Raw genomic sequence first — 25,459 nt, forward strand, 5'->3', positions numbered from 1 at the left:
GTTGAGAAGCTGGAGCTGGTATATTGAATTAAGAATATGCAGATTATAACCTGCTGAATGAGGGGGCCCAAGCCACCAACATGGGGTCAGCAGGTAGCTCCCTCAACATTCGAGCTTCCACTTTGGGGAAATGAAACCCATGGGGTCATTTTGATTGAAAGTGTACTTTCAATACATCCACACAAAGGAAGTAGTCACAAGATTTATTACTTACAGATCCCAGAAGAGGGTGGGGTGGGGCACAATGAGCTGGGGGAAGGCAATCCTTCATCCCAGTTCAGGAGCAAGTAGGAGACAGAGAGCACAGTAGCAGGCATCTATTACTTATAAGGTGATTGGGGCGGAGGTCACTAACTTCTCACAGGCTCAACACTATGTGATATATTTTTTAAAGGTGCCTTAGGAGAAGCAAAGTGGGAACTTGGGGTGGGAATCCTAAGCTCATGTCTTTATCTAAATGTTCAGACTCTGGGTGTGTGCAAGGTTGTCATACTGTAAAATGCTTAGATAGCAACTCAAAATAGCTGTTTTCTCATCACACAAAGTATGGGAAAAAGGCAAGGAGCTTCCATGCCCTCTCTGAGCACACCACTCTCCCCAAATTTCCATGTGTTCACCAACCCGGAAGCTCCCCAACTTCACTTTTCTTTTCCTTTTTGTTTCTGTTTTTTTGAATTTTATTTGATTTTTTTATTATTATTTTTTATACAGCCCCAACTTCACTTTTTTTGTAGGTGGGTATCCAGCTCTTCCAACACCATTTGCTGAAGAGAATATTCTTTCCCCATTGAATGATATTGGCACCCTTGTTGAAAATCTTAAAAAATTGAAAATCAAAATAGAACTACCATATGATCCTGCAATTCCACTCCTGGATATATATCCAAAGAAAATGAAAACTCTAATTCAAAAAGATACATGCACCCCAATATTCATAGTAGCATTATTTATAATAGCCAGGATATGGAAGCAACCTATGTGTCCACCAAGAGATGGATGGATAAAAAAGATATGGTATATATATACAATGGGATATTACTCAGCCATAAAAAATGAAAAATTTCCATTTGCAACAACATGGATGGATGTGGAGGGTATTATGCTTAGTGAGATAAGTCAGACAGAAAAAGACAATTACTGTATGATTTCACTTACATGTGGAATCTAAAATATAAAACAAATAAAAGAATATAACAAAACAAAAACAGACTAAAAAATACAGAAAAGAAACTAGTGGTTACCAGTAAGGAGATGGGTGAGAGGAGGGGCAAGATAGATTAAGGGCATAAAGAGGTACAAACTACTAAGTATAAAATAAAGAAGTTACATGGATGTAATGTACAGCACAGGGAATATAACCAATGTTTTCTAATAACTTTATATGGAGTATAATCTATAAAATTATTGAATTACTATGTTGTACACCTGAAACTAATATAATATTATAAGTCAACTATACTTTAAGAGAAATAGAAAATCAATTGACCATAAACATAAGGGTTTATTTCTGGACTCACAATTCTATTTCATTTATCTATACCATTTATCTTTGTGCTATTATCACACTGTTTTGACTACTGTAACTTTGTAGTAAGTTTTGTAATCAAAAAGTGTGAGTCCTCCAAATTTTTTCTTCTTTTTCAAGATTGTTTTGTCCATTCTGGGCTTTTTGCATATTCATATGAATTTTAGGATCAGCTCGTCAATTTTTGCAAAAGAAAATCAGAGGAGATTTTGACAGGGACTGCACTGAATCTGTAGATCAATTTGGGGAGTATTACCATCCTACCAATATTAAGTCTTCCAATCCATGACCATGGGATATCCTTCCATTTATTTAGGTCTTAATTAATTTCTTTCAATGATGTTTTATAGTTTTTAATGTACAGGTCTTGCACTTCTTTGGTTAAATTTTTCTTAAGTATTTTATTATATTTAAAATTGTAATAAAAACATATAATATAAAATTACATTCTTTACCATTTTTAAGTGTACAGTTCAATAAACTTAACTATATTCACATTGCTGTGTAACAGATCTCTAGAACTTTTCATTTTGCAAAATTGAAACTCTATATCCACAGAACAACAACTCTCCACTTGCCCTTCCCCTACTCCGTGCAACCACCATTCTATTTTCTGTTCTCATAATTTTGACTACTCTAGATATCTCATATAAGTGGAACCACATGGTATTCGCCCTTTTGTGATCAACTTATTTCATTCAGCATAATGTCTTCAAGGTTTATTCATGTTGTAGCATGTGACAGGATTTCCTAGTTTTTAAGGCTGAATAATATTCCATTGCATGTATATACATTTTCTTTATTCACTCATCTGTCAATGGACATTTGGGCTGCTTTTACCTCTTGGTTATTGTGAACAATGCTTCAATGAACACAGGTGTGCAAATAGTCTTTGAGATCCTGCTTTCAATTCTTTTCAATATATAACCAGGAATTGCTGGATCATATAATACTTCTATTTTTAGTTTTCTGAGGAACCTCTATACTGCTTTACATAGTGGCCGCACCATGTTACATTCCCACCAGCAGTGCAGAAATGTTTCAATTTTGCCACATCCTCACCAACAACTGTTATTTGTTTTGTTTTGTTTTTATAGTGGTCATCCTGATGGGTGTGAGGTAATACCTCAATGACATTTTGATTTGCATTTCTCTAATGATTAGTGATGTTGAGAATCTTTTCATATGCTTGTTGACCATTTGTATATCTACTCTGGAGAAATGTCTCTTCTGGTCCTTTGTCCATTTTTGTTTTGTTTTGTTTTTTGCGTTACGTGGGCCTCTCACTGTTGTGGCCTCTCCCGTTGCGGAGCACAGGCTCCGGACATGCAGGCTCAGCGGCCATGGCTCACGGGCCCAGCCGCTCCACGGCATATGGGATCTTCCCGGACCGGGGCACGAACCCGTGTCCCCTGCATTAGCAGGCAGACTCTCAACCACTGCGCCACCAGGGAAGCCCTCCATTTTTTTCATTGGGTTATTTTTGTTGTTGTTGTTGAGTTGTAGGAGTTCTTCATATATTCTTGATATTAGGTCCTTATCAGATATATGACTTGCAATTATTTTCTCCCATTCCATGTTACCTTTTCACTCTGTTGACTATTTCTTTTGATGCACAAAAGTTTTTAAGTTTGATGTAGTCCCATCTGTCTATTTTTGCTTTTGTTGCTTTTGGTGTCATACCCAAGAAATCATTGCCAAGTCCAATGTCATGAAGATTTCCTTTTATGTTTACTTCTAGGAGTTTTGTAGTTTTATGTCTTACATTTAGGTCTGGTTTTTGTTTTTGTTTTTTTGTGGGTTTTTTTTTTTTGAGTTAGTTTTTTGCATATGGTATAAGGTAAGAGTCCAACTTCATTTTTTTTGCATACGTATATCCAGTTTTCCCAGCACCATTTGTTGAAAAGACTGTTCTTTCCCCCTCACAAGAGTCTTAGAACTCTTGTGAAAGATCAGTTGACCATAATATGAAGGTTTATTTCTGGGCCCTCTATTCTGTTCCATTGGACTATGTGTCTGTCTTTATGCCAGCACCACAGTTTGTATTACTGTGGCTTTGTGAATGTTTTGTTTTACAATAAGAGAATTTGCACTCTTCCCAATGAACCAAAAATTGCTATTAAAAAAATTAATCTCAAATAGGTCTTGGAGATCCTTCTATGACAATACATGTTGTGTGATTTTTTTCTTTCTGACACCAATCAATCCTACAATTCTCTGACACTAACAATTTAATTCAATTCTGACACCAACTTCCTGAGGTAAGTCAGATCCCACAGGTTAAGGGCTCAGTCCCACAAGACTGCCCCTACTTCAGATGCCAGCCACAAATGGGGGCCCAGGCTACCCACACTTCTGCCCAGTGAACTACAAATTTGAGGATTCCCATACCCTACCCTCAGGTTTGATAATTTGCTAGAACAACCCACAGAACTCAAGAAAACATTATATGTACTACTACAGCTTATTATAAAGGCTACAAATGAACAGCCAGGTGAAGAGGTACACAGGGAGAGGTCTGGAAGGTCCTCAGTGTAGCAGGGGTTGGGTTTCACCACCCTCCCAGGACACGGATGTGTTCACCAACTCAGAAGCTCTCTGAATTGTGCTGTTTATGGGTTTTTATGGAAGTTTCATTATGTAGGCATGATTGTTTAGATTATTGGCCACTGGTGATTGAACTCAACTTCCAGGTCCCCTCTCCTCCCTAGAGGGGGAGGCAGTTCTAAGCCTCTAATCTTGTGGTTGGTTTGTCTGGCCACCAGTCCCCATCCTGAAGATATCTAGCCCCCTATCATGAGTCATCTCATTAACTTACAATAGACAGTAAATTCCAAGGGTTTAGGAGCTCTGAGCCAGGAACTAAGGACAAAGATTAACGGTTTATTTTTTATTTTACCGCAGTTGTGGATCTTCCTCATTATTTTTAATAGCTTCATGGCAGTCCACTGCATAGATGTACCATAATTTATTTAAACATCTGCTATTGACAGACATTGCAGGCGTCTGCCTACTCCTGCTATTGCTAACAGTGGCTTATTGAAATATCCACTATTGATAGATGTTGTCAGTATTTGCAGTTTTCTTGCAAACACTAACAAAGTTGCAGGAAACATCCTTGTTGAGTATTCCTTTAGGTTAGATTCCCAGAAGTGGAATTCCTGGGTCAGAGTATATGTACCCTTGACATATGGATAGACACTGTTAAATTACCCTTAAAAATCCTGTACCTGGGCTTCCTTGGTGGCGCAGTGGTTGAGAGTCTGCCTGCTGATGCAGGGGACATAGGTTCGTGCCCCGGTCTGGAAAGATCACACGTGCCGCGGAGCGGCTGGGCCCGTGAGCCATGGCCGCTGAGCCTGTGTGTCCGGAGCCTGTGCTCCGCAACGGGAGAGGCCACAACAGTGAGAGGCCCGCGTATCGCAAAACAACAACAACAAAAAAAAAAACAACCACAATCCCCTGATGACAACTCAATAAATTAACAATAGTCCCTTAACAACCTAAATGCCCATTGACAGATGAATGGATAAAAAGACGCGGTACGTAAATACAATGCAATACTACTTAGCCATAAAAACGAATGAAATAATGCCAACTGCAGCAAAATGGATGGACCTAGAGATTATCATACTAAGTGAAGTAAGTCAGGAAGAGAAAGACAAATACCATATGATATCACATATGTGAACCTATCTATGAGACAGAACCAGACTCACAGACATAGAGCACAGACTTGTAGTTACCAAGGGGGAGAGGGGGTGGGGAAGGGATGGATTGGGAGTTTGTGATTGGCAGATTCAGACTATTATATATAGGATGGATAAACAACAAGGTCCTACTCTACAGCACAGGGAATATATTCGATATCCTGTGATAAACCAGAATGGAAAAGAATATGCAAAAAAATGTATATACATGTATAACTGAATCACGTTGCTATACAGCAGAAATTAACACAACATTGTAAATCAACTATACTTCAATAAAATAAAAAAATAGTTCCTTAATATAATCAAATCTCAGTCTTCAACTTCCCTATTGTCTCATAATTTTATTGGCAGTTTGTTTGAATCAGGATTCAAAACATCCCATAGATTACAGTCTATAAGTCTCTTTTAACTTATAGGTTCTCCTTCCAAGTCCCCTCAAATCCTACCTTCATCTGTCCCTGTAACTTATTTGTTAAAGACATTAGATAGTTTATCCTGTAGAGTTTCCCACAGTCTGTATTTTGCTGATGGGAACCTCATGGAATCCTTTAACATGTCCCTCCTGTGAATTGGTAATTAGATCTAGAGCCTTGATCAGATTTAATATGGGGGAGAGGGTAGGACTGCTCTGCAGGTGGAGTTGTGTTCTTCCCTCGGATGGTAATCATGTCATCATGTCTTTCTTCATGATGAGTGCAAAAGGTGTTATGCCATCATTCCTTCTCCATGTAGCAGCAGGAAAATGCCTATAAAGAGAAACTTCGGGCTTCCCTGGTGGCGCAGTGGTTAAGAATCCGCCTGCCAATGCAGGGGACAGGGGTTCGAGGCCTGGTCTGGGAAGATCCCACATGCCGCGGAGCAACTAAGCCCGTGCACCACAACTACTGAGCCTGCACTCTAGAGCCCGTGAGCCACAACTACTGAAGCCCACATGCTACAACTACTGAAGCCTGTGCGCCTAGAGCCTGTGCTCCGCAACTAAGAGTAGCCCCCGCTCTCCGCAACTAGAGAAAGCCTGTGTGCAGCAACAAAGATCCAACGCAGCCAAAGTTAAATAAATAAAAAAATTTTTTAAAAGAGCAAAAAAACCCCAAAAACAAAAAGGAAACTTCCCTTCATCAACTATTTGTTTACCCAGAGGCATAGTTCATATATGAAACACAGGATGATTACTTGACTCTTTACCGTTATTTCCAATTTCTAAAATTGAGTTGGTTCACTGGTATCCTTGAAAAGTAACCAGTGAGGTTTTCTTTTGTTTTGACTTGTTTTTAGTATAATGATAAATTCAGGGATTTAAGTGTATTTATGCATTTTGTTCTAGTATAGTTATTAACCTTCTTGACATTCAAATTGTCCCATCTTTGGCCAGCGGGAGCTTCTTCAAGGTAACTTCTGAGGCCTTTTGACATCACTCTAGTAGTCTTTGATAGTTTTGTTGCTTTCTTGTTTGACAAGATCTTTCAGGCTTATCTTATATATTTCCTGTCCTAGACATAAAATCAGTTGTTTCTCCAAAGAGCTCTGGTTCTTTTTAGTGGGAAGTGGCATTTGGAGACCTCAGTCAAGGTATTAGTGGTGTTTATTGCTACTGGATTGGTCATTGTTTATAGGTCTTTTCAGGGGAAAAAGCTAAGAAATATACACATTTAAACCATGTCATGAGTGTATAGTGAATTTTGCCATTAATATTCAGGATGACAGAATTTTCACTTACTCTCAAAGATCTCACTTTCTCCTTCTTCCTCCTCAGAAAAGAGCCACCTGTTCTCAATAATACTAATTCAATTACTCACATAACAGCCTCACGGGATTGGTCATCGCTTTGCATGTCATCTGTGCCCAGGGACCCTGCCAATGCTCTCTGGGTCATTCTAAATCTAGTATATGAGCCTCTGAAGTGACAACAAACTATATAATCCTGACCAAACTGAAAGGTGAAAAGTTGTATCTCATTCTACTTTCATTCTGCATTTGTCTGGTGATTAATGAGGCTGAGGGGGTGTTTCTTCATCACTGGCAAGTCAGTGGTTTAAGTCTCTTCCCCCAAATCGTTGGTATCCTCCACACCGCATTTCCTGAACTTCAGTCATCTGCTTAGTATGTCTTTTCCCAATTAACAAATCACGTATGCTATTATTGACTGAATATATTTTTAGTTAATGAGCACCACCCCCCTCCTAAGTAGTCATATACAAGCATAATAAACATGAATAGATTTGGTGTCCACTTATATACTTCCCTAGTGCACATTAACATACATACACGTTAAATAAATGTTAAGAGGTTACCTGGTTAGGTTAGGGTTAGGGTTAACACTTAATAAGTGGGTACCACCTGAAATCATCTCATGTACAACCCACCTGTGGTATGAGCACCACGCTCTGGGAATCACTACCCTACAGGCTTTGGCATTTTGTGATGAAAATGGGAGGAGAGACGTCGGTCATTGCCCCGTGCCCACCTGTCTCTCATGAGAAAGACCACGTTCTGAGAAAAGCCAGACCAAATGCCTGCCTTCACTTGGTGCTGGACGCAGCTGTACAATGGCAATAATGCGCTTTACCATTTGATGTGACAAAGAGGACCTGGGACTTGATTTGCAGTGCTGCCAAGAGCCAGCTGCGTGTCCTGGGGAAACCACATCACCCCTCAAGCCCTCAGTTTCCCCATCCATAAAATGGGGAAGTTGGAGGAAATGATTTGAAATCCCTTCCAGGTTTGAAGGCAAGGTTTGTAACCCCTTCCATCTTCCATGCACTGAGAGTTCCTAGTTTAGAAACATTTTCTCCCTTCAGAGTTCCTGGCTCAGGACTGGTGGTGGGTGGTTCCAGTCCACACCAGCAAGCCTCTCTCTGGTGTCACTGGCAGAACATCTAAGCAGCTAACCAGCTCCTAAGCACAGGAAGCACCAAAGGGCAGCTGAAGCATTAAAGCAGCCCCGTCCAGATCCTGGAGGGGCTGGGGTCAGGGCAATGCAGGCTGTGTGATCATCACAAGAGGGTGAGACTTGCCATGAGGTAAGCACACAGTTTATGTGTTTGTAAGAGAGACAGGGAGAAAGGAAGAAAGACAGAGCAAGCTAATCAGAACTACTTCTCCAGGAAGTGGGGGTGATGGGGTCGGGGAATGGTTTCCAGCCCCGAGTACGCAGAAATACACAGAGGTGGGCTTCTCTCACAGAGCAAAGGCTAAAAGCAAACAAACAAACAAACAAAAACCACCCCAAACAAACAAAAAAAAGTGCCTTGAGGTATTTTGTTACTCAAGCAGGGCCAGGGCGCCCCTGGCCTCACCCAGTGAGGTGTGTCTTGCTAAGAAAAACACCACCACCTGAGACTAACATAATGTTGTATGTCAGCTATATTTCAATTTAAAAAGGGAAAAAATAACACAACACATTGTTCAGTGGCATGTGTGCCTCCTGTTATCTGTTTAAGGAAGAAGCTGAGTTACCAGTGATGGTATCTTCTATGGACATGGCTGTGCAGCTCAGAGGGGTGTGAATTGCCCTCAGTCTGCACGGAAAGTCATGGTGAATTACCGTGGGTCAGTACCACCTAGAAGGGCAACAGCTAGATCTGCGGGGCGGGCCATTTTCTCATACAGTTACAGGTACAGAGGAAACCATACATTGCTCTGGACGGTGGGTCAGGTAATCTGTTTGGAGCATTAAGCTCAGCTCCAGTCAGTGCTGGGGCCACCCAAGCATCCCGTGATCAACGAATGCTCGTGACCCTGACATAGATAATCTCTTCCAGATGCCACACCCACAGAAAATGCTGCCCCAAAGGAAGTTGTTTCTTCTCACCAGAACAGCATCCCAGACCTATTGCAACATTTACTATTTTTGTGTAAGTACTTAAAAAAAAAAAGTCTGGTCACGTCCTTGTAGCTGTGTGCGTGTGTGTGTGTGTGTGTGTGTGTGTGTGTGTGTGTGTGTGTGTGTGTGTGATATCTAGAGAGACAAGCTTCCTTTCGGCCCCTTTCCTCAAGTGCTGGGGAAGGTTTGAATCCCGATCCATGTTTGACTATTTCCCTGGGATTTTTTTCCTGCCGTGGGTTATTCTCCTTTGAGACTGGCCGCCAGAGTCAGCATGAAAGATTCAAGAGGCATCAAGAAGTTTCTTTATACCTTCCCAACACTTCCCCTCCCTGCTGGCAAAATGACTCAGGTTCCTTAAACTAGATCAGGCCTTATGTTCTACATCAGGAAGCTTATTCTGTAAAGAGCCAGACAGTAAATATTTTAGGTGTTGTGGGCCATACAGTCTCTGTCCTGGCTACTCAACACTCTGCTTAGAGCTAGAAAGCAGCCATAGACAATGTGTAAATGAATGAGCAAAGTTGTGTTCCAATAAACCTTTATTTACAAAAGCAGGAGCCAGACTTGGCCCCCTTAGCAAGAGGTTGCCTACCCTTTGTTCTATACTTACAGAGATGGCAGTGGGGTGGGGGAGGGAGAGCTGATATTTATAGGATATTTACCATATGCCAGGCACTGTGCTAGCACCTTCATACGTGGTATTTCATTAGGTCGTCACAAAAGTCACTGTGTGGAAGGTATAATCGATACCCATATTTTGTAGCTGAGGAAACTGAGGCTCAGAGAGGTTAAGTAACTTGACTGAGGTTGTTCAGCTGATGTTAGGATCCGATCTCAGGTATGTGAGGTTCGGAAGCCTGTGCTCTTTAAGAATGCTGGAGCTCACCAAATCCAACATCCTCATTTTATAGAGGAAATGAGAATAGTAGGGGGAGATCAGACCAAGACAAACTTGTCTTCTTTCTTCAATTTATACAAGAATGGTTCTCATGCCATCACCTGGGGCATAGCAACACCCCTCCTGAATAAGAAGTCTTCAGTAGGGACTCTCACTTCCTTGGGCCAGACACCAAACTTCCTCTTCACATGCTTTCCATCCTCCTGCCCTTATCCTCTGCTGAACTTCCAGTAACACATCACGGAAACAACTAACAATTTTCTCTCACTGGAAGATCTATATTTCTTGTAGCATTGATTATGAAGGCTTGAATTAGCTGGACAACTTTATGCTGCAAGTAATAGAAACTCCAACTCAAATTGGCTTAAAAAAATAAAGGTCATTTATTGGCCCACATAACTGAATGGTTCAGAGACGGGGTTAACTTCAGGTGGGGCTTGATATAGGTTCAAACAGTGTGCCCAATTTCTCTCTGTTGGTTTCTCAACGTCCTCAGTTTTAATCTCAGGCATGCTCTCCCTCATGGTAGCAAAATGGCTGCCAGGCACTCCTGAGGTTACATCCTTCCTTATTTGCATACTTCTGCCCCAAAAGGGGGCTTTTCCTTCCCAGAAACACCAGCAAACATTTCCTTGCATCTTACTGGCTTGGGTTAACTACTCATTTTAAACTAATCACTGCATCCAAGGGCTGGGACACTCGGTCTTAAGCTAATCAGGATCCATCCCTGGAACTGTGGGGCGGGGTTAGGTATATGTAAACCACGTGGCTGAGGGAATTCCCTGGTGGTCCAGTGGTTAGGACTCCGTGCTTCCACTGCAGGGGCCGTGGGTTTGATTCCTGCTCGGGGATCTCCCGCAAGCCACATGGCACAGCTATAAAAAAACAAAAAGTACCACATGGCTGCGAACCAGGGAAGGGTTAATTCCCCCATGAGAAATTAGGGTGGTGTGGACAGAAGAGGGGGTGGCAAACAAAAATATCTGCTCTGTGTTGAACTAAGGGTCCTCAAAAAAGAGCTCTCCCGATTCCAAGAGTTCATTGTGTCATTCTTTCAACTCCTCAAGGCAGAAGAAGCTGTTTTTGCGTACATGATCCCTCCCTTATCTTCTTGGAGTTAAGGGTGAGCCTCTTCTGCCATCTGCCTGGCAGCAAGCCACAGTGAGAACTGCACACAGGGTGAATGTGGGGCGGCTATGTACCTAACAGGCGCTTCACCATGGCCAACTGTGGGACTTCACAAGTGACCCACTGTAGGCGGGTTTTGAGAAGTTTTACATAGAGGAAGCAGCCTTGCCAATAGCCACTCACCCACTGTTCACGATGAGTAAAAACTGATGCCAGAGAAGTGAGAAGGGCAGGGTGCTTATTTCACAAATTTGGTGATACCTTGGCTCAGGTTTAATGCCGTTTAGGATGCCCCTGCCCAGAAGCCCTCTCAGAGGAGGTCAGAACGCCACCAGCAAATTATTAAGCTTGCCAGCAGCCTTTTTCAGAGTTCAAAAAGCAAATGATACATTAGTGCCACCACAGGGCAGCTTTGCTGAGTGCCAAAAATCCCATGAGGCACAGCTCAGGTTCCAATTTACCTGTGAGTAGGTAGAAGCTGCAGACCCATCTGTACTTCCTATAGGGGGAGTGCCAGGCAACCTTTGAAATCCTTCCGGCCCCGGGATGAAGACAAACCTGAGATACCAACACAGCTGTGGATCATCTGTGGGAAAAAGTCGACGACATCAAAGCCCGTGGCATTCAGTTGCCTCACGTTTATTTTGGTTGTGATGCATTTATGTGTAGACGGTGCTTGGCTGTTTTACATTGTTTAATTGTTTGTATTTTAACTTTCTTCCTGATATTCCTTGCAGTCAAGAGTCTTCACAATCTTTGAGGAGTGTTGCTCTGGTTAGCTCATTTGGTTAAAAGCCAAAATAAGGGCAATTTCACTCCCAGGTATATGTTCCCCAAAGAACTGAAAGCAAGGACTCAAACAGATACTTGGACACCAACGTTCGTAGCAGCATTATCCACAATAGCTGCAAAGTGGAAAGAAACCAAATATCCATCAACTGATGAATGAAGAACTAAAATGTGGTATATCTATACAATGGAATATTACTCAGTCATAAAAAAGGAATGAAATTCTGGTGCATGCTACAACATGGATGAACCTTCAAAATATTATGCTAAATGGGGCTTCCCTGGTGGCACAGTTGTTAAGAATCCGCCTGCCAATTCAGGGGACACGGGTTCAAGCCCTGGTCTGGGAAGATCCCATGTGCCGCGGAGCAACTAAGCCCGTGCACCACAACTACTGAGCCTGCGCTCTAGAGCCCGCGAGCCACAACTACTGAAGCCCATGTACCACAACTACTGAAGCCCACGCACCTAGAGCCCGTGCTCTGCAACAAGAGAATCCACCACAATGGGAAGCCCATGTATCGCAACAAAGAATAGCCCCCACTCTCCACAACTAGAGAAAACCCGCGTGCAGCAGCGAAGACCCAATGCAGCCAAAAATTAAAATAAATGAATAAATTTATAAAAAATATATTATGCTAAATGAAATAAGCCAGGCACAAAAGGACAAATATTGTATGATTCCACTTATATGAGAATAGGCAAATTCATAGAGACAAAAAGTAGAACAGTAGGTACCAAGGGCCGGGGAGAAGGAGGGATGGGGAATTGTTGTTTAATGGGTACAGACTTCCTATCTGGGATGATGAAAGGTGGAGATGGCTGCACAGCACTGTGAATGTATTTAATGCCACTGAATTGTACACTTAAAAGTGGTTAAAATGCTGACAAAACTATAATTCAAAAAAGATACATGCACCCCTATGTTCATAGCAGCACTATTCACAATAGCCAAGACATGGAAACAACCTAAATGCCCATTGACAGATGAATGGATAAAGAAGGTGTGGTACCTACATAAAATGGAATACTACTCAGCCATAGAAAAGAATGAAATCATGCCATTTGCAGCAACATGGTTGCAACTAGAGATTATTATACTAAGTGAAGTAAGTCAGAAAGAGAAAGACAAATACCATATGATATCACTTATATGGGGAATCTAAAATATGATACAGGGGACTTCCCTGGTGGTGGTGCAGTGGTTAAGAATTCACCTGCCAATGCAGGGGACATGGGTTCAATCCCTGGTCTGGGAAGATCCCACATGCCATGGAGCAATTAAGCCCATGTGACACAACTACTGTGCCCGTGTGCCACAACTACTGAAGCCCACACGCCTAGAGCCTGTGCTCCGCAACAAGAGGAGCCCGCGCACCACAACGAAGAGTAGCCCCCACTCGCCACAACTAGAGAAAGCCCACGCACAGCAGAGACCCAATGCAGCCAAAAATAAATAAATTTTTAAAAATATTTTAATAAAAGAAAATAAAATAGGACACAAACGGACCTATCTATGAAACAGGAACAGACTCACAGACATAGAGAACAGTCTGGTGGTTGCCAAGGGGGAGGGGTTAAGGGAGGGGTGGTGTGGGAGGTTGGGATTAGCAGATGTAAGCTTTTATATATAGAATGGATAAACAGCAAGGTCCTACTGTATAGCACAGAGAATTATATTCAATATCCTATGATAAACCATAATGGAAAAGAATATTTAAAAAAAGAATGTATATATATGTATAACTGAATCACTTTGCTGTACAGCAGTAATTAACACAACATTGTAAATCAATTATACTTCAATAAAAAATGGTTAAAATGGTTACTTCTATATTATATATATTTTACCACGATTAAAAAATTGCTTCTTGAATCAAAGTTAGAGGTAAAATTGAAGTAGGGGTCTGTTAGCTCCATTCTGTCTCATAAACCACGTCAGCTGCATTCCAAGCCCAGCTGATGATTAGAAATCAGTGCCTTTGGCCAGAAGAGAGTTCATCTCAGGGCAATCTCTTCTGGCTGCTGGGAAATAGAGTCCATCTGCTACTTTAATAGTGGGTTAGGAGGTTGGCCATGACACTGAACGTTACACCTCAGAGGTGTAAATAAATAAGGCATCCACATTGTTCAAACATCCAATAAAACAAAACACAGGTAGTAAAAAGTCTCCCTCCTACCCTTTTCCCATCCACTCAGTGCCCATGTTCCTTAATAGGTGACGCTTGATTTTAGTTTTTTGTTTATCCTTCTAGAAAAATTATGTGTATACCAACTACTATGGGTATACGTTACTTTTCTCTCTCTTTTTTTACCCAAATGGTAGCACACTGCTCCGGACTTTGCCTTTTTTTGTTAGAATGTACCTTGCTGAACTTTCCATAAAATACATAAGGAATTTCCTTACTCTCTTTTTACAGCTGTATAATATTCCAACATATGGAGGGACCATAATTTATTTAACCACTCCTTTATTGTTGAACATTTAGCTGTTTCCATTCTTTTGCCATTACATAATTATGAATATCATTTTGCACATATGTAAGGATATCTGCAGGAAAAAATTCTGGGACTGCTAGATCAGAGGGTATAAACATTTGTAATTTTGATAAATACTGACAAATTGCCCTTGATAGGGGGTGTCAATTTACCTTCTTACTGGTAACGTGTGAGAATGCTTGTTTTCTGACCCATTCAGTCTGATTTCAAATTTTTGGATTTTACCAGTATAATGGGTGAAAAATGATACCTCAATGTGGTTTTAATTTGCATTTCTCATATGACTAGGGTTGAGCATCTTTTTATAATAAGAGTCATTTCTCTTTTCTTTTTTGTGAATCATCTGTGGACCATCTTTTGCCCACTTTTCTCTTGGGCTAGTAATCTTTTCCTCTGTAAATATTATGGAAATTAACTCTTTGCCTGTGATTTGAGTTGAACATATTTTTCCAAGTTTATCATTTGTCTTTGTTTATATTTTGCATTGCAAAATTTTTTATGTAGCCAAATGTATCAATTTATTTTTAGTGGCTTTTGGATTTTGTGATATAATGAGAAAGGCCTTGCTCCCTTTGGAGTTAGAATACTCTCATATTTTCTTCTATTATTTTCATGATTTCATTTTTCTTCCATTTCAAACTTTGATTCAATTGGAATTTATCCTCATATGTAGTGTGAAGTCTGAATCCAACTTTGTTTTTCAAGTGGCTACCCAGTTGTTCCAATACTACATATTGAGAAATCAATCTATTCCCCCACTGCTTCTAGATTCTATCTGAATTAAATACTATGGGATGGAACCACAGTCCCTACCCTAGGTGGATTCCATCTTTTGTCCCCCATCCCTATGGGACTGCACAAAGTACATCTTAGACTCTCAGCACATTTTCTGGAAAAAGTGACCCCAAGTGCTCTGCTCACCAACCCACTTTCCCAACCTCTCCCAGACCTCATTCGGTAATTGATCCCTATCTTATTAACTCTTACTAAAATATTTTTGTTATACTTTGTCTAACTTAAAGATTTTTCTTTGTGGAAAGTATTCTTCTAAATTATCTAGTCCACTACTACCAGAAGAGGATGTTCTGGGTTTTGGTAGTAGAGGTCCATATGTTGAACCACCCTTGAATTCCTGGAACAAACTCCATATGATATATTAATTTTAATATGCTATATTCTTTTTATTAATATTGTAATTGAATTTTTTGCATTAATAGTAATTAATGACCTGCACCTATGTTTTTATATTTAATGAAGTATTCACTGGATTGGTATAAGTCTTGTGCTCATATTTCTAAAAGATTTTGGAAAAGTTCCTCTTTTTTCTATATAGCATGTTTAAACAGCCCTGGGATTATCTTCTCTTTAAAGGTTTGTTAGAATTCCCTTGCGAAACCATGTAGTGCAGTGGTTTTAATTGTAGCCATTGGGACCCTTGCTGGGGGGCTACGGAGGGGAGAAGTGTAATCTAAATGACAGACAGTATTTGATTCACACCAGCGCACACAGCTGGAGCTGGAGCAATTGTGTGATTTAAAACAATTTAATTCTAGTAAAATTTCAATACCATGAAATTATAAAGGTTAATTTTTTGTGGGTTTTTTTTTTTTGGCTCCAAGAGTCAAAAAGCGTTAAAGTATTTTCGTTTACTTATTTCATGCTCTAGCCTTTTTCAGAGATCAAAATATTAAAACACTTCCCAAACATTTATTCCACCTTTCTTGGCCATCAGAACTCTAGAGATACGTATAGTTGCTTCAGGCCATAATGATAACCCTCCCTCCAATACCCAAAGCTAATCTCCTATAAAATTTGACATTTTCTCATCAGAAAACAGTTCCTATTTCTGGGCTTCTTATCTGTGCTGTTCTCCCCCACAGGCAGAGGGTTTTACCTCTTTGATTACTCCTATAAGTGGAATAAATGTGATCGTTAAGAATAAAGATGAAAGCAAGATGGGGAGGTGGAACATCAAATCTATACTCTAAAGCAAAATCAAAACAAACAAAACATCAATAACAGCATATGCCCAAAAGTCCTTTAGGACAAAGTGTTATTTATTAATGGGCTATTTTCACATCTCCCCTCCTGAGGGAAAAATCACTCACAGAGACCCTGACGCACAGCGAAAGGGCTTTGGGTCAAAAGTGACCTCGGCAAGGTGGCCTGGTTCCATAGGAGATATGGGATGTAGAGCGTAATCTGGAGCTTCAGAGTAATAGGAGACTAAGGGCATCTGAACTGGAACCTCCCCTGCCCCACAACCCTGGGAAAGAGGGTGGGAGTCAAGTTCACTGCCAAAGTAAGAGGTGGTTGAATTTTAGAAGGATGTTGTCGTGTCCAGCCAGTATGTATCCTTACTATGTGACTGGTGTGATTTTGCTGGCTAAATGAAGTTAGTTAACCACTAACTAGGGGAAGCTGGAAATTCTAGTTGCCCAGATTCATGTCTGTCTGTGTCTCCAGGCTATAATCTCCTTGAAGACTGGGATTATATTTTAATCTCTGATTCCTCAGTGTCTGGTACAGAGTGCTTGCTCAGTACGTGAAAGAATGAAATAATTAAAGAAAGGTTTATATGAATTCATTCATTCATTATGTATCATGTATCCGTGATACATGTGTCGGTAATACATCAGAGGACAACCCTGATCTTTGCTCTAATGGGATTTGTGGCCCAATGGTACAAGATACCCAAGCACCACTGGAGATCGGATGAGGGATGATGGATGTGGGCTCACCCCGCGCTCTAGAGACGCTTCCCACCTGCTGTTGGTGGGACCTGCAGAGCACAAAGCAAAGGAGTCTTGAGGGAAATGGCTCAGACACTGGGGGTCCTCTCTCTGCCTTAGCCCCCATGGGGTGGGCGGCGATGCTCTCTTTGGATGTGAAAAGATGAAGAAAACCAAGGCGCTTGCCTTGACAGCCGCTCCCAGCCCGAGGCCCAGCGTGCAGAGATTGTAATCTACATCCTTGCTGTTACCAGAGAAGGAAAACCAACACAGGGACGGGAAGAAAATCACACTTTCTGTGCAGATGGTGGGGGTGTGGTTTCGCAAGGGAGGGAGGCCCGAGCTCTAAGTCAGGCAGTGGCGCGCCCCCTGCTGGATCTAAGATTGTTCTGCAACTAGCGGAACAAGGGCTAAACCAGGTGGGATGATGGCCGCAAAGTTGGAGCAAGGAATAAGGAATGTTCCTCGTTCCTTCCAAATGCAGAAACCAAATTGCCAAGGGGAAGAAATCTACCAAGGCTGATCAAGGGCCCCCCATCTTCCCAACCTTCTGGGGGAATCAGGAATGGGTAAGCGGTGAACAAAACTCCATCTGTAACCAGGGCCTTGGCTAACCACCCTTCTGGCAAATTCACTACCCCTTAATGCCTCAGTTCCCATCTTGGGCTCAACCTGGGGGAAAGTGTATGAATTATTATAAAACACCTGTCCCCCCTCTTCTTCTGCAAATATAAGAACACTGGGCATGGGTAATAATACAGATAGCATTCTCGTAAGGTCTTTGTATCTAGCTTACTGGCATCCCCCATCGCTCCCTCCCCAACAGCATATAATTTGAGGATTTTCTTTAAAACAAACAAACAAACAAACTTTAACGCCCCCAGCTAATCTTTTCCAAATAGCAACAATTATAAATTCCAAACAAAAACTTAGAGGCATGTGAGCCTCTCAGGCTTTTCATTTTAATCAAGCTGCTAATTAAAAGCTATAATTTAACAAATAATGACCTAACCATCTCAGTTTGAAATCAAACAAAAACCTACCACTAAAATGTTGGACTAGATAATGAATCCAGGCACAATTCAGACTCCTGCTGGGCCCGTGCTGGCCCCCTTCCAGCAAAGGGCCTGACGCCTTTGATTAGCGGCAATAGTTTTCCAAACCATTTGGAGCAAGCTCACTACTGGGAGGATAAGTGAGCAATTTGTGAGGCTAAGTGTTTTTTTGGACCCACTCCCACTGCTGATGGAGCCGGATGAATATTTATCCCTTCTTTGCCCTCATTCATTGTCACTTGGTCAATTTCATTTTCTCCCTGGCCCCTCTTTGGCCCCTGGGGAAGAATGTTGTTCTTGAGGTAAAAAGCAGGAAGGAATCGCAAACAGGAAAACTAGAGATGAAACCAGGTGATGCTCACTGCATACAGTATCCTAAGTGGTTAATAAAATAATAAACGATGGAAGCACGATTGCTTCCCATCTACCACGCCCCCTCCCTTAGCTGGGAACTGGGCATCTGTGCCAGGCTATAAATAGTCTCCTGTTCTGGAACCTCCCCCGCAGCCCAAGCTCACACCAGTTGCCAGTACGTGCCATCCAGTGGCTCTGCAGGCAGGAGGACCTCAAACACTGGCCCCTTTCTGAAGTCTAGGAGGGGAGAGAATTGGGTACCTCTGAAAAGGCATCAGGTAGTGGCAGAGCACTCCCCATGGATCCGAGGCAGGAGGAGTGGGCACTGGGTGAGACCCTAGGAGAATACAGATCTTGGACACTCAGTCTATCTGTAGGTGCAGGGAGGAAGGAACTGCCAGGTGTATGCATGTCACACTGCCACTTTTAGGACCTCAGCTTGGGCTGTTACATCCCCAGGAGCTACTCCTGCTTTGAAACCTTAAACCCTAATGGCCCTTCTCTTAAGTATAATCTGTCCTTTATCCCCCTCTCCCCATCATTCTACCTGTACCTGTTCTTCAGCCTCAAATAGACCTGGTAACAGTCATAATCGTCATCACCACCATCATCACTGCCATCCTCAAGGCTACCACATGTTGAGTGCTTACAATTCACCCAGCACTTTGAGAAATACTGTATGTGGATTGATTCCATTAATCCTCCCAACCCTAAACCAATAATAATAGAGTTTTTAATCCCTTGTTTCCTCATTTTAAAAAATATATATTTATTTGGCTGTGCCGGGTCTTAGTTGTGGCACGCGGGATCTTTAGTTGTGGCATGTGGGACTTAGTTCCCTGACCAGGGATCGAACCGTCCCCACGCGCGCACACACCCGGGCCCCCTGCACTGGGAGCACAGAGTCTTAGCCACTGGACCGCCAGGAAAGTCCCCCCTCATTTTCTTCCAGGCTCTTTCTGGATTCTTTTCCTTTCCTAACCAACTGTACTGCACAAGCCAAAGAGTTCTGAGTGCCTGCTACCCCCAGAGCCCTCCTCTGAGGAAAGTGGTTACATTGGTGGGGGGTGGTTCTTGTTCTGTCTTGTGTCATATCACTGGACTATGCTTCTGGTGCCAGTGGTTTAGTCTGGGGGTGGGACCCAAGCCCAAAGTGGCTATGGATAGGCTGGACATCAAAATGACCAACCACCCATGATATGGGTCTGTAAGAGTCTGTCTAACAGAGATGCTCCGTATTGGATAATGACGTCACCCAGTCAGATTTTCTCTGGAGGGATGAATGTGAGATGCACACTGGGACAATGAAAGGCAGCCTCCACAGAGATGACAAGATGACAGATGATAACCATGGTAACTATACGCACATGGATGTGTGTTTACTAAGTGCCAGGTGCCCGGCTGAATGCTTCTCAAATTTTAGATTATCTTTCAGCAGTCTTACAACATAGATACTATTAGCACCTCCACTTTACAAATAAGAAAATAGAGGCTTAAGCAAGTTAATCCATTTGCCATAGGTTACACAGCCATGGTAGGGAGGAGATCCAAACCCAGGCAGCAGGACTGAAGATATTAGTCTATTTCTTTGAATAATAAACATTTTTAAGTTTTAAAAAGATTAACAGGGCAGTGGTTGAGAGTCTGCCTGCCGATGCAGGGGACACGGGTTCGTGCCCCGGTCCGGGAAGATCCCACATGCCGCGGAGCGGCTGGGCCTGTGAGCCATGGCCACTGAGCCTGTGCGTCCAGAGCCTGTGCTCCGCAATGGGAGAGGCCACAACAGTGAGAGGCCCGCCTACCGCAAAAAAAAAAAAAAAAAAGATTAACACTTGGTTGCCAGGGGAAGGGGGTGGGGGGAGGAGGGATGAACAGGCAGAGCACAGACGGTTTTAGGGCAGTGAAGCTACTCTGTATGATACTATAATGGTGGATACATGTCATTATACATTTAACCAAACCCATAGGATATACAAAGCCAAGGATGAACCCTAATGTAAACTGTGGACTTTGGGTGGTAATGATGTGTCAGTGTTGGTTCATTGACTGTAACGAACGCACCACTGTGATGGGGGATGTGGATAATGGGGAGGCTGTGCATGTGCTGGGGCAGGGGGCATATGGGGAACCTCTGTATCTTCTGCTCAGTGTTGCCGTGCATCTAAAACTGTTCTAAAAAATAAAGTCTAGTTTAAAAAGATAATAGAGGGGCTTCCCTGGTGGCGCAGTGGTTGAGAGTCTGCCTGCTGATGCAGGGGACATGGGTTCGTGCCCCGGTCCAGGAAGATCCCGCATGCCATGGAGCGGCTGGGCCCGTGAGCCATGGCCGCTGAGCCTGCGCATCCAGAGCCTGTGCTCCGCAACGGGAGAGGCCACAACAGTGAGAGGCCCGCATACCGCAAAAAAAAAAAAAAAAAAAAAAAAAAAAAGATAATAGAGTCACATGGTCCAAATGCTTTTAAAAAAAAAGCATAAAAGAGTATTCAGTAAAATGTTTATCTTCCCCCTCTGTTCTCCATCCTTCCAGTCCTACCCCACCCCGGTCTCTGAAACCACTATTATTTCTCATTTATCCTTCAAGAATTTTTTCATGCAAAAAAAAAAAAAAGAATTTCTTTATGCAAATGCAAGTATGTACATATACTTATATATAAACATTTATATTCTTATTTTTCACAAAAGTAGGATTGCTGGGTCAAAGGGAATATACAAGTGCTACGTTGATAGCTGTTGCCAAATTGCCCTTCGTAAGGGTGATGCCCTCTCAGGTATGGCTGCCGGGAGGGAAACTGGCCTCACTCTGTGCAGAGGGGGCCTGCCTTCTCAACCTTCTGTTAGATCAGAACCTCCTCCATGACTGGAATTCCAACGAGCCAGTGTCCTAGTTCTCCCTGTGTCCCTGGGTCACTGTGTGGCTGCCATGAAGGCGTCCCTGCTACCTCACTTCCCTGAGGATGGTAACGCCGAAGGCGGTAGTTCTCACAGTGTGGTCCTGAGACAGCAGCATGAGGACCACCTGGGAACTTGTTAGAAATGCACATTTTCAGGTCCTGCCCCAGACCTACTGAATCAGAAATTCTGGAAGCCAGGCATGTTCTAAACAAGCCCTCTGGGTGATTCTGACGCACGCTTAAGTTTGAGAACCACTGTCCTAAGGTAAATTAAGTCCCTTCCTTGTATCTTGAAACAACCTCAGAAACCAGCCGGTACCCGACGGTTAATCATCTTACTTGACTTCTCCAGAGCCTCTAGCTCACGACCGTGGCTACCTTCTTGAAATGTGCTACTCACTGGTTTCCATGAATCTTCTCTCGTGGTTTCCTCTCCACCTCTCTGACCTCCATCTTCAGCTTCCTTTGAGGGTCCTCTTTACCGCCCACTACTTTAATGTTCTCAATGACTCACCGCTGTTCTCACTCTACACGCTTCCCCTGGGCAATTTCATCCGCTCACCTGGTGTTAACGGCCACCCGCATGTGCTGCGGACTCTCCAGCCTATATCTCCACACTCACCTCTCCCTCGGGCTTCGTGCTTCTTTAACCCTCTGCCTGTTGTGAATATCTCCACTTGGATGTCCCACAATCACCCCAACATTAACGTTTCCAAAACTGAGTTCCTCATTTTCTTCTCAAGACTCGTTCCTCCTCCAAAGTTGCCTATTTCAGGCAACTCCTTGACAACTTAAGTTGCTTGAGCCAGAAACCTTGGAGTCATTCTAGACTTCCCCCTTTTTTTCACTCCTTTCATCCAATCAAGCACCAAGGCTTGGTTATTTAAAAATCTACTCCCTCTTCCCCATCCACCCTACTACTCCACCTCTAATTCAGGCCTCCATTATCCATTATCTTTTGCCTTTGCTGGTCCTTTTGTCTCCAGTCAACCTGACCCAGCTTCCTCCATACCCAACACAGTTTTCTGCACCAGAAACTCCAATTCTGCACCCAGTTTTGACATGTGGCCTTTTTCCACACACCAAAAAATTCTCTGACACTAGCTGAATTCTGATACTATTTACTTGGAGGTAGCATCAGCTCCCACACGTTAAGGGCTCAGTCCTATAAGGCTGCACCCCCCAGCCCGCCACTTCAGATGCCAATCAAAAGCCTAGGTTGTCACCTGTGCTTCTGACTGACTGGCTATAGACTGGAGGTTCCAATGACCTTCCTAAGGCTCAATTAATTTGCTAGAGCTGTTCACAGAACTCTGAAACATTTTACTTACTATAGTACTGGCTTATTACCTAGAACTCAGGAACAGCCAGGAAGAAGAGAAGCATCGGGAAAGGTATGGGCAAAGGGCATGGTGTGCCACTCTCTCCAAATCTCCATGTGTTCACCATCCTGGAAGCTCTCTGAACCCAACCATTTGGGGTTTGATGGAGGCTTCATTACAGAGTTATGATTGATTAAATCACTGGCCATTGGCAATGCGTTCAACTTCCAGCCCCTCTGCCCTCCCCAGAGGAGCTGGGGACTGAAAGTTCCAATATTCTAATCACATGGTTGGTTCTCCCGGCAACCAGCCCCCATCCTAAGACACAGTCTAATAGTCACCTCATTAATACAACAGTAGACGTGTTTATAACTCTCATCACTTAGGAAATTCCAAAGGTTTTAGGGGCTTTGTGCCAGGAATGGGGATGAACACCAACTATATACTTCTTACTATAAATCACAATATCACAATTTCCTATTGGTTCTGTTTCTCTGGGGCGCCTGACTACAAGGCACCTCCCTGGGTCTGGCCTATTTTCCTACTCAGGTTCTTATTTGATCCCAGATAACAGGCTGCCTTAAAGAAAGAAAATTTAAAAAAAAAAAAAAAAAGCAAAATATTCATTTTTCACTGCTGTGAATTCACCAGAAACAGGAGCAAAACCTTGTAATGCTTAGGGATTCCAGCAACTACTTTACACTATTTTGTGTCTCCCAGTGAGAGGAAGGTTATCTTGATAGCATTTTGTTGTTTGGTTGTTTTTATGGTGATGACTCTTTTCTTTCTCTCTTTATAAATTGTATTCAATAAATAAAAATTGTATATACTTAAGGGGTCCAACATGGTGATTTGATATACATAGTGAAATGACTACAGTCAAGTTAATTAACATACATCTCCTCACACAGTCACTGTTTTGTGTGTGTGATGAGTGTACCTGAAAAATATGAGATGCTTCAGGAATTTGGGTCTCATCCTTGCACAGGGGCCCTGTTCATCTCCTCTGTATTTTTCCAATTTTAGCAGATGTGCTGCCAAAGGGAGCATTTGATAGCATTCGTTTTGTGTCGTATCTCTTCATTCTTTAGGATGTTTCTAGGATACAGAAACATCTGGGCTTGCAGAGCTGGAATTTTTCTTGAAACCTTTGATTTTTTTTAAAAACATCAAGCCTGAGGACTTCCCTGGTGGTCCAGTGGTTAAGACCGCGCTTCCAATGCAGGGGACGTGCGTTCGATCCCCTGTCGGGGAACTAAGATCCCACATGGCGCATGGCACGGCCAAAAAAATTAAAAGACCAAGCTGGGTTCATCTGTAATGACAGTTTGTCTTGTAACCTAACTGCCTTTATTTTATCAGTTGTGTAAGGATGCTCTTCATTTTGCTGTGTAGCAAGGTCAGATTGGGCAGCTTTTAGGTGCAAAACTGGCGCCTCGTTCTTGAAAATCGAAAGTAAAGCCTTGCTAACCACATTGAACGATGTGGGATTTGGGTTTTCATCGGCTGCTATTTCCCTGATGGACACCTTGACTTCAATCCCAAATCCTTAGAGCAAAACTATCAGATGTTAATTCTCTCCGGCAGCGTCTCCAGCAATATCCAGAGATGGGCTTTCATAGCTGGGCTGCTGAGGGTGAGTCTATTAATTGATTATAGGAGCTGTGTGAACTCGGAGGAATATTTGCATTTCAGAGGCAGGGTTCGAGTTCAAGCCATCCTTCTCTTCCCTCGTCCTCTTCTCCAGACTGAAAAGGGGCTCTTTAAGGACAGGACCGCCTCTTGTTTATCTTTGCATTTCCCCAGCCCCTCATGAAAAGCCTGATGATCAAGAAATACCCATTAAATAGAATCAATGGAATCTGACCATCTGTATTCATCAGGACTCTCTACATTACAAACAACAATTCCATCTAAAGGCGCTACTTAAATAATAAAGAGACTGTTTTGGCTCACGTAACTGAACAGTGTGGGTAGATTTTTAAGTCTGGCTTGATCTAGTCTTCAAATAACGTGACCAGGAACCTGGGTTTTCTCTTACCAACCTTCCTGGCTCTCCTTCCTTGGTGCTAGCTCCATTCTCAGGCCTGCTCTCCCCCATGGTTTGCCAGATGGAAATAACCATCCCCCAGAGCTGGAGCCAGGCTCTTGCCTATCCAGCAGGTGTGTCTACTCAGGCAATTTCCACACAGGACGATGGAGGCTTGAGATTCTTGGAAGCTCCAGCAAACGTCTCTAGGTATCTTATTGCCTTTGGCTGGCAACTGCCCACACCTGAACCATGTACTACGGCCAAGAGGATGAGACCTCCTGACGGGATCCCACCCAGTGTGCTGAGAATGAAAGAGCAGTGAACCTCTAACAGAAAATTAAGATCATTTTGGTGGGAGAAGAGGGAATGGGTGTCAGGAAAACAACCAGAAACCCCCACCAGCTCCTCTGTGGGTGAAGGTGGCGGTTTGGAGCAGCAATTCCTTTGTGGATGCAGTTCACGCCTCTCTTGAAGGCTCTTTGGCCCCTTCACGCAGGAACAGCTTCAGGCAAGAGAGTCAGAGACCATGTAGCCTCGGAGGGGATGAGGAAAGGCTTGACTTCCCACCTCTCACAGGTGCCCCCAATGCTTGCCAGGTTTCAGCAGCCTGTGAAGACTTCTCTTTGCCTTTCCCTCAACCACTAGACCCCTAATTCTGAGGCAGTTTGCATACCTTTGATAATATCTGCTTGCCT

The 25,459-nt window shown here is 42.8% G+C and overlaps 1 protein-coding gene and 1 non-coding gene across 2 annotated transcripts in view; both read right to left on the reverse strand.

The window, feature by feature from the left end:
* Nucleotides 1-25,459, reverse strand: part of LOC116745508 — a 46,447-nt gene that overhangs the window by 9,614 nt on the left and 11,374 nt on the right. The window contains exons 4-5 of the mRNA XM_032616268.1: nt 11,958-11,995; nt 11,649-11,676 (exon numbers count right to left, since the gene is read on the reverse strand). Of these exons, the coding sequence (XP_032472159.1) occupies nt 11,649-11,676; nt 11,958-11,995 (66 nt within the window). The remainder of the gene's footprint in view (nt 1-11,648; nt 11,677-11,957; nt 11,996-25,459) is intronic.
* Nucleotides 23,676-23,782, reverse strand: LOC116746548. The gene has a single exon (XR_004347800.1). It is a non-coding gene; the product is annotated as a U6 spliceosomal RNA (small nuclear RNA).

The sequence above is a fragment of the Phocoena sinus genome, chromosome 20 (genome assembly GCF_008692025.1).
Source record: "Phocoena sinus isolate mPhoSin1 chromosome 20, mPhoSin1.pri, whole genome shotgun sequence".
Classification (NCBI taxonomy): Eukaryota; Metazoa; Chordata; class Mammalia; order Artiodactyla; family Phocoenidae; genus Phocoena; species Phocoena sinus.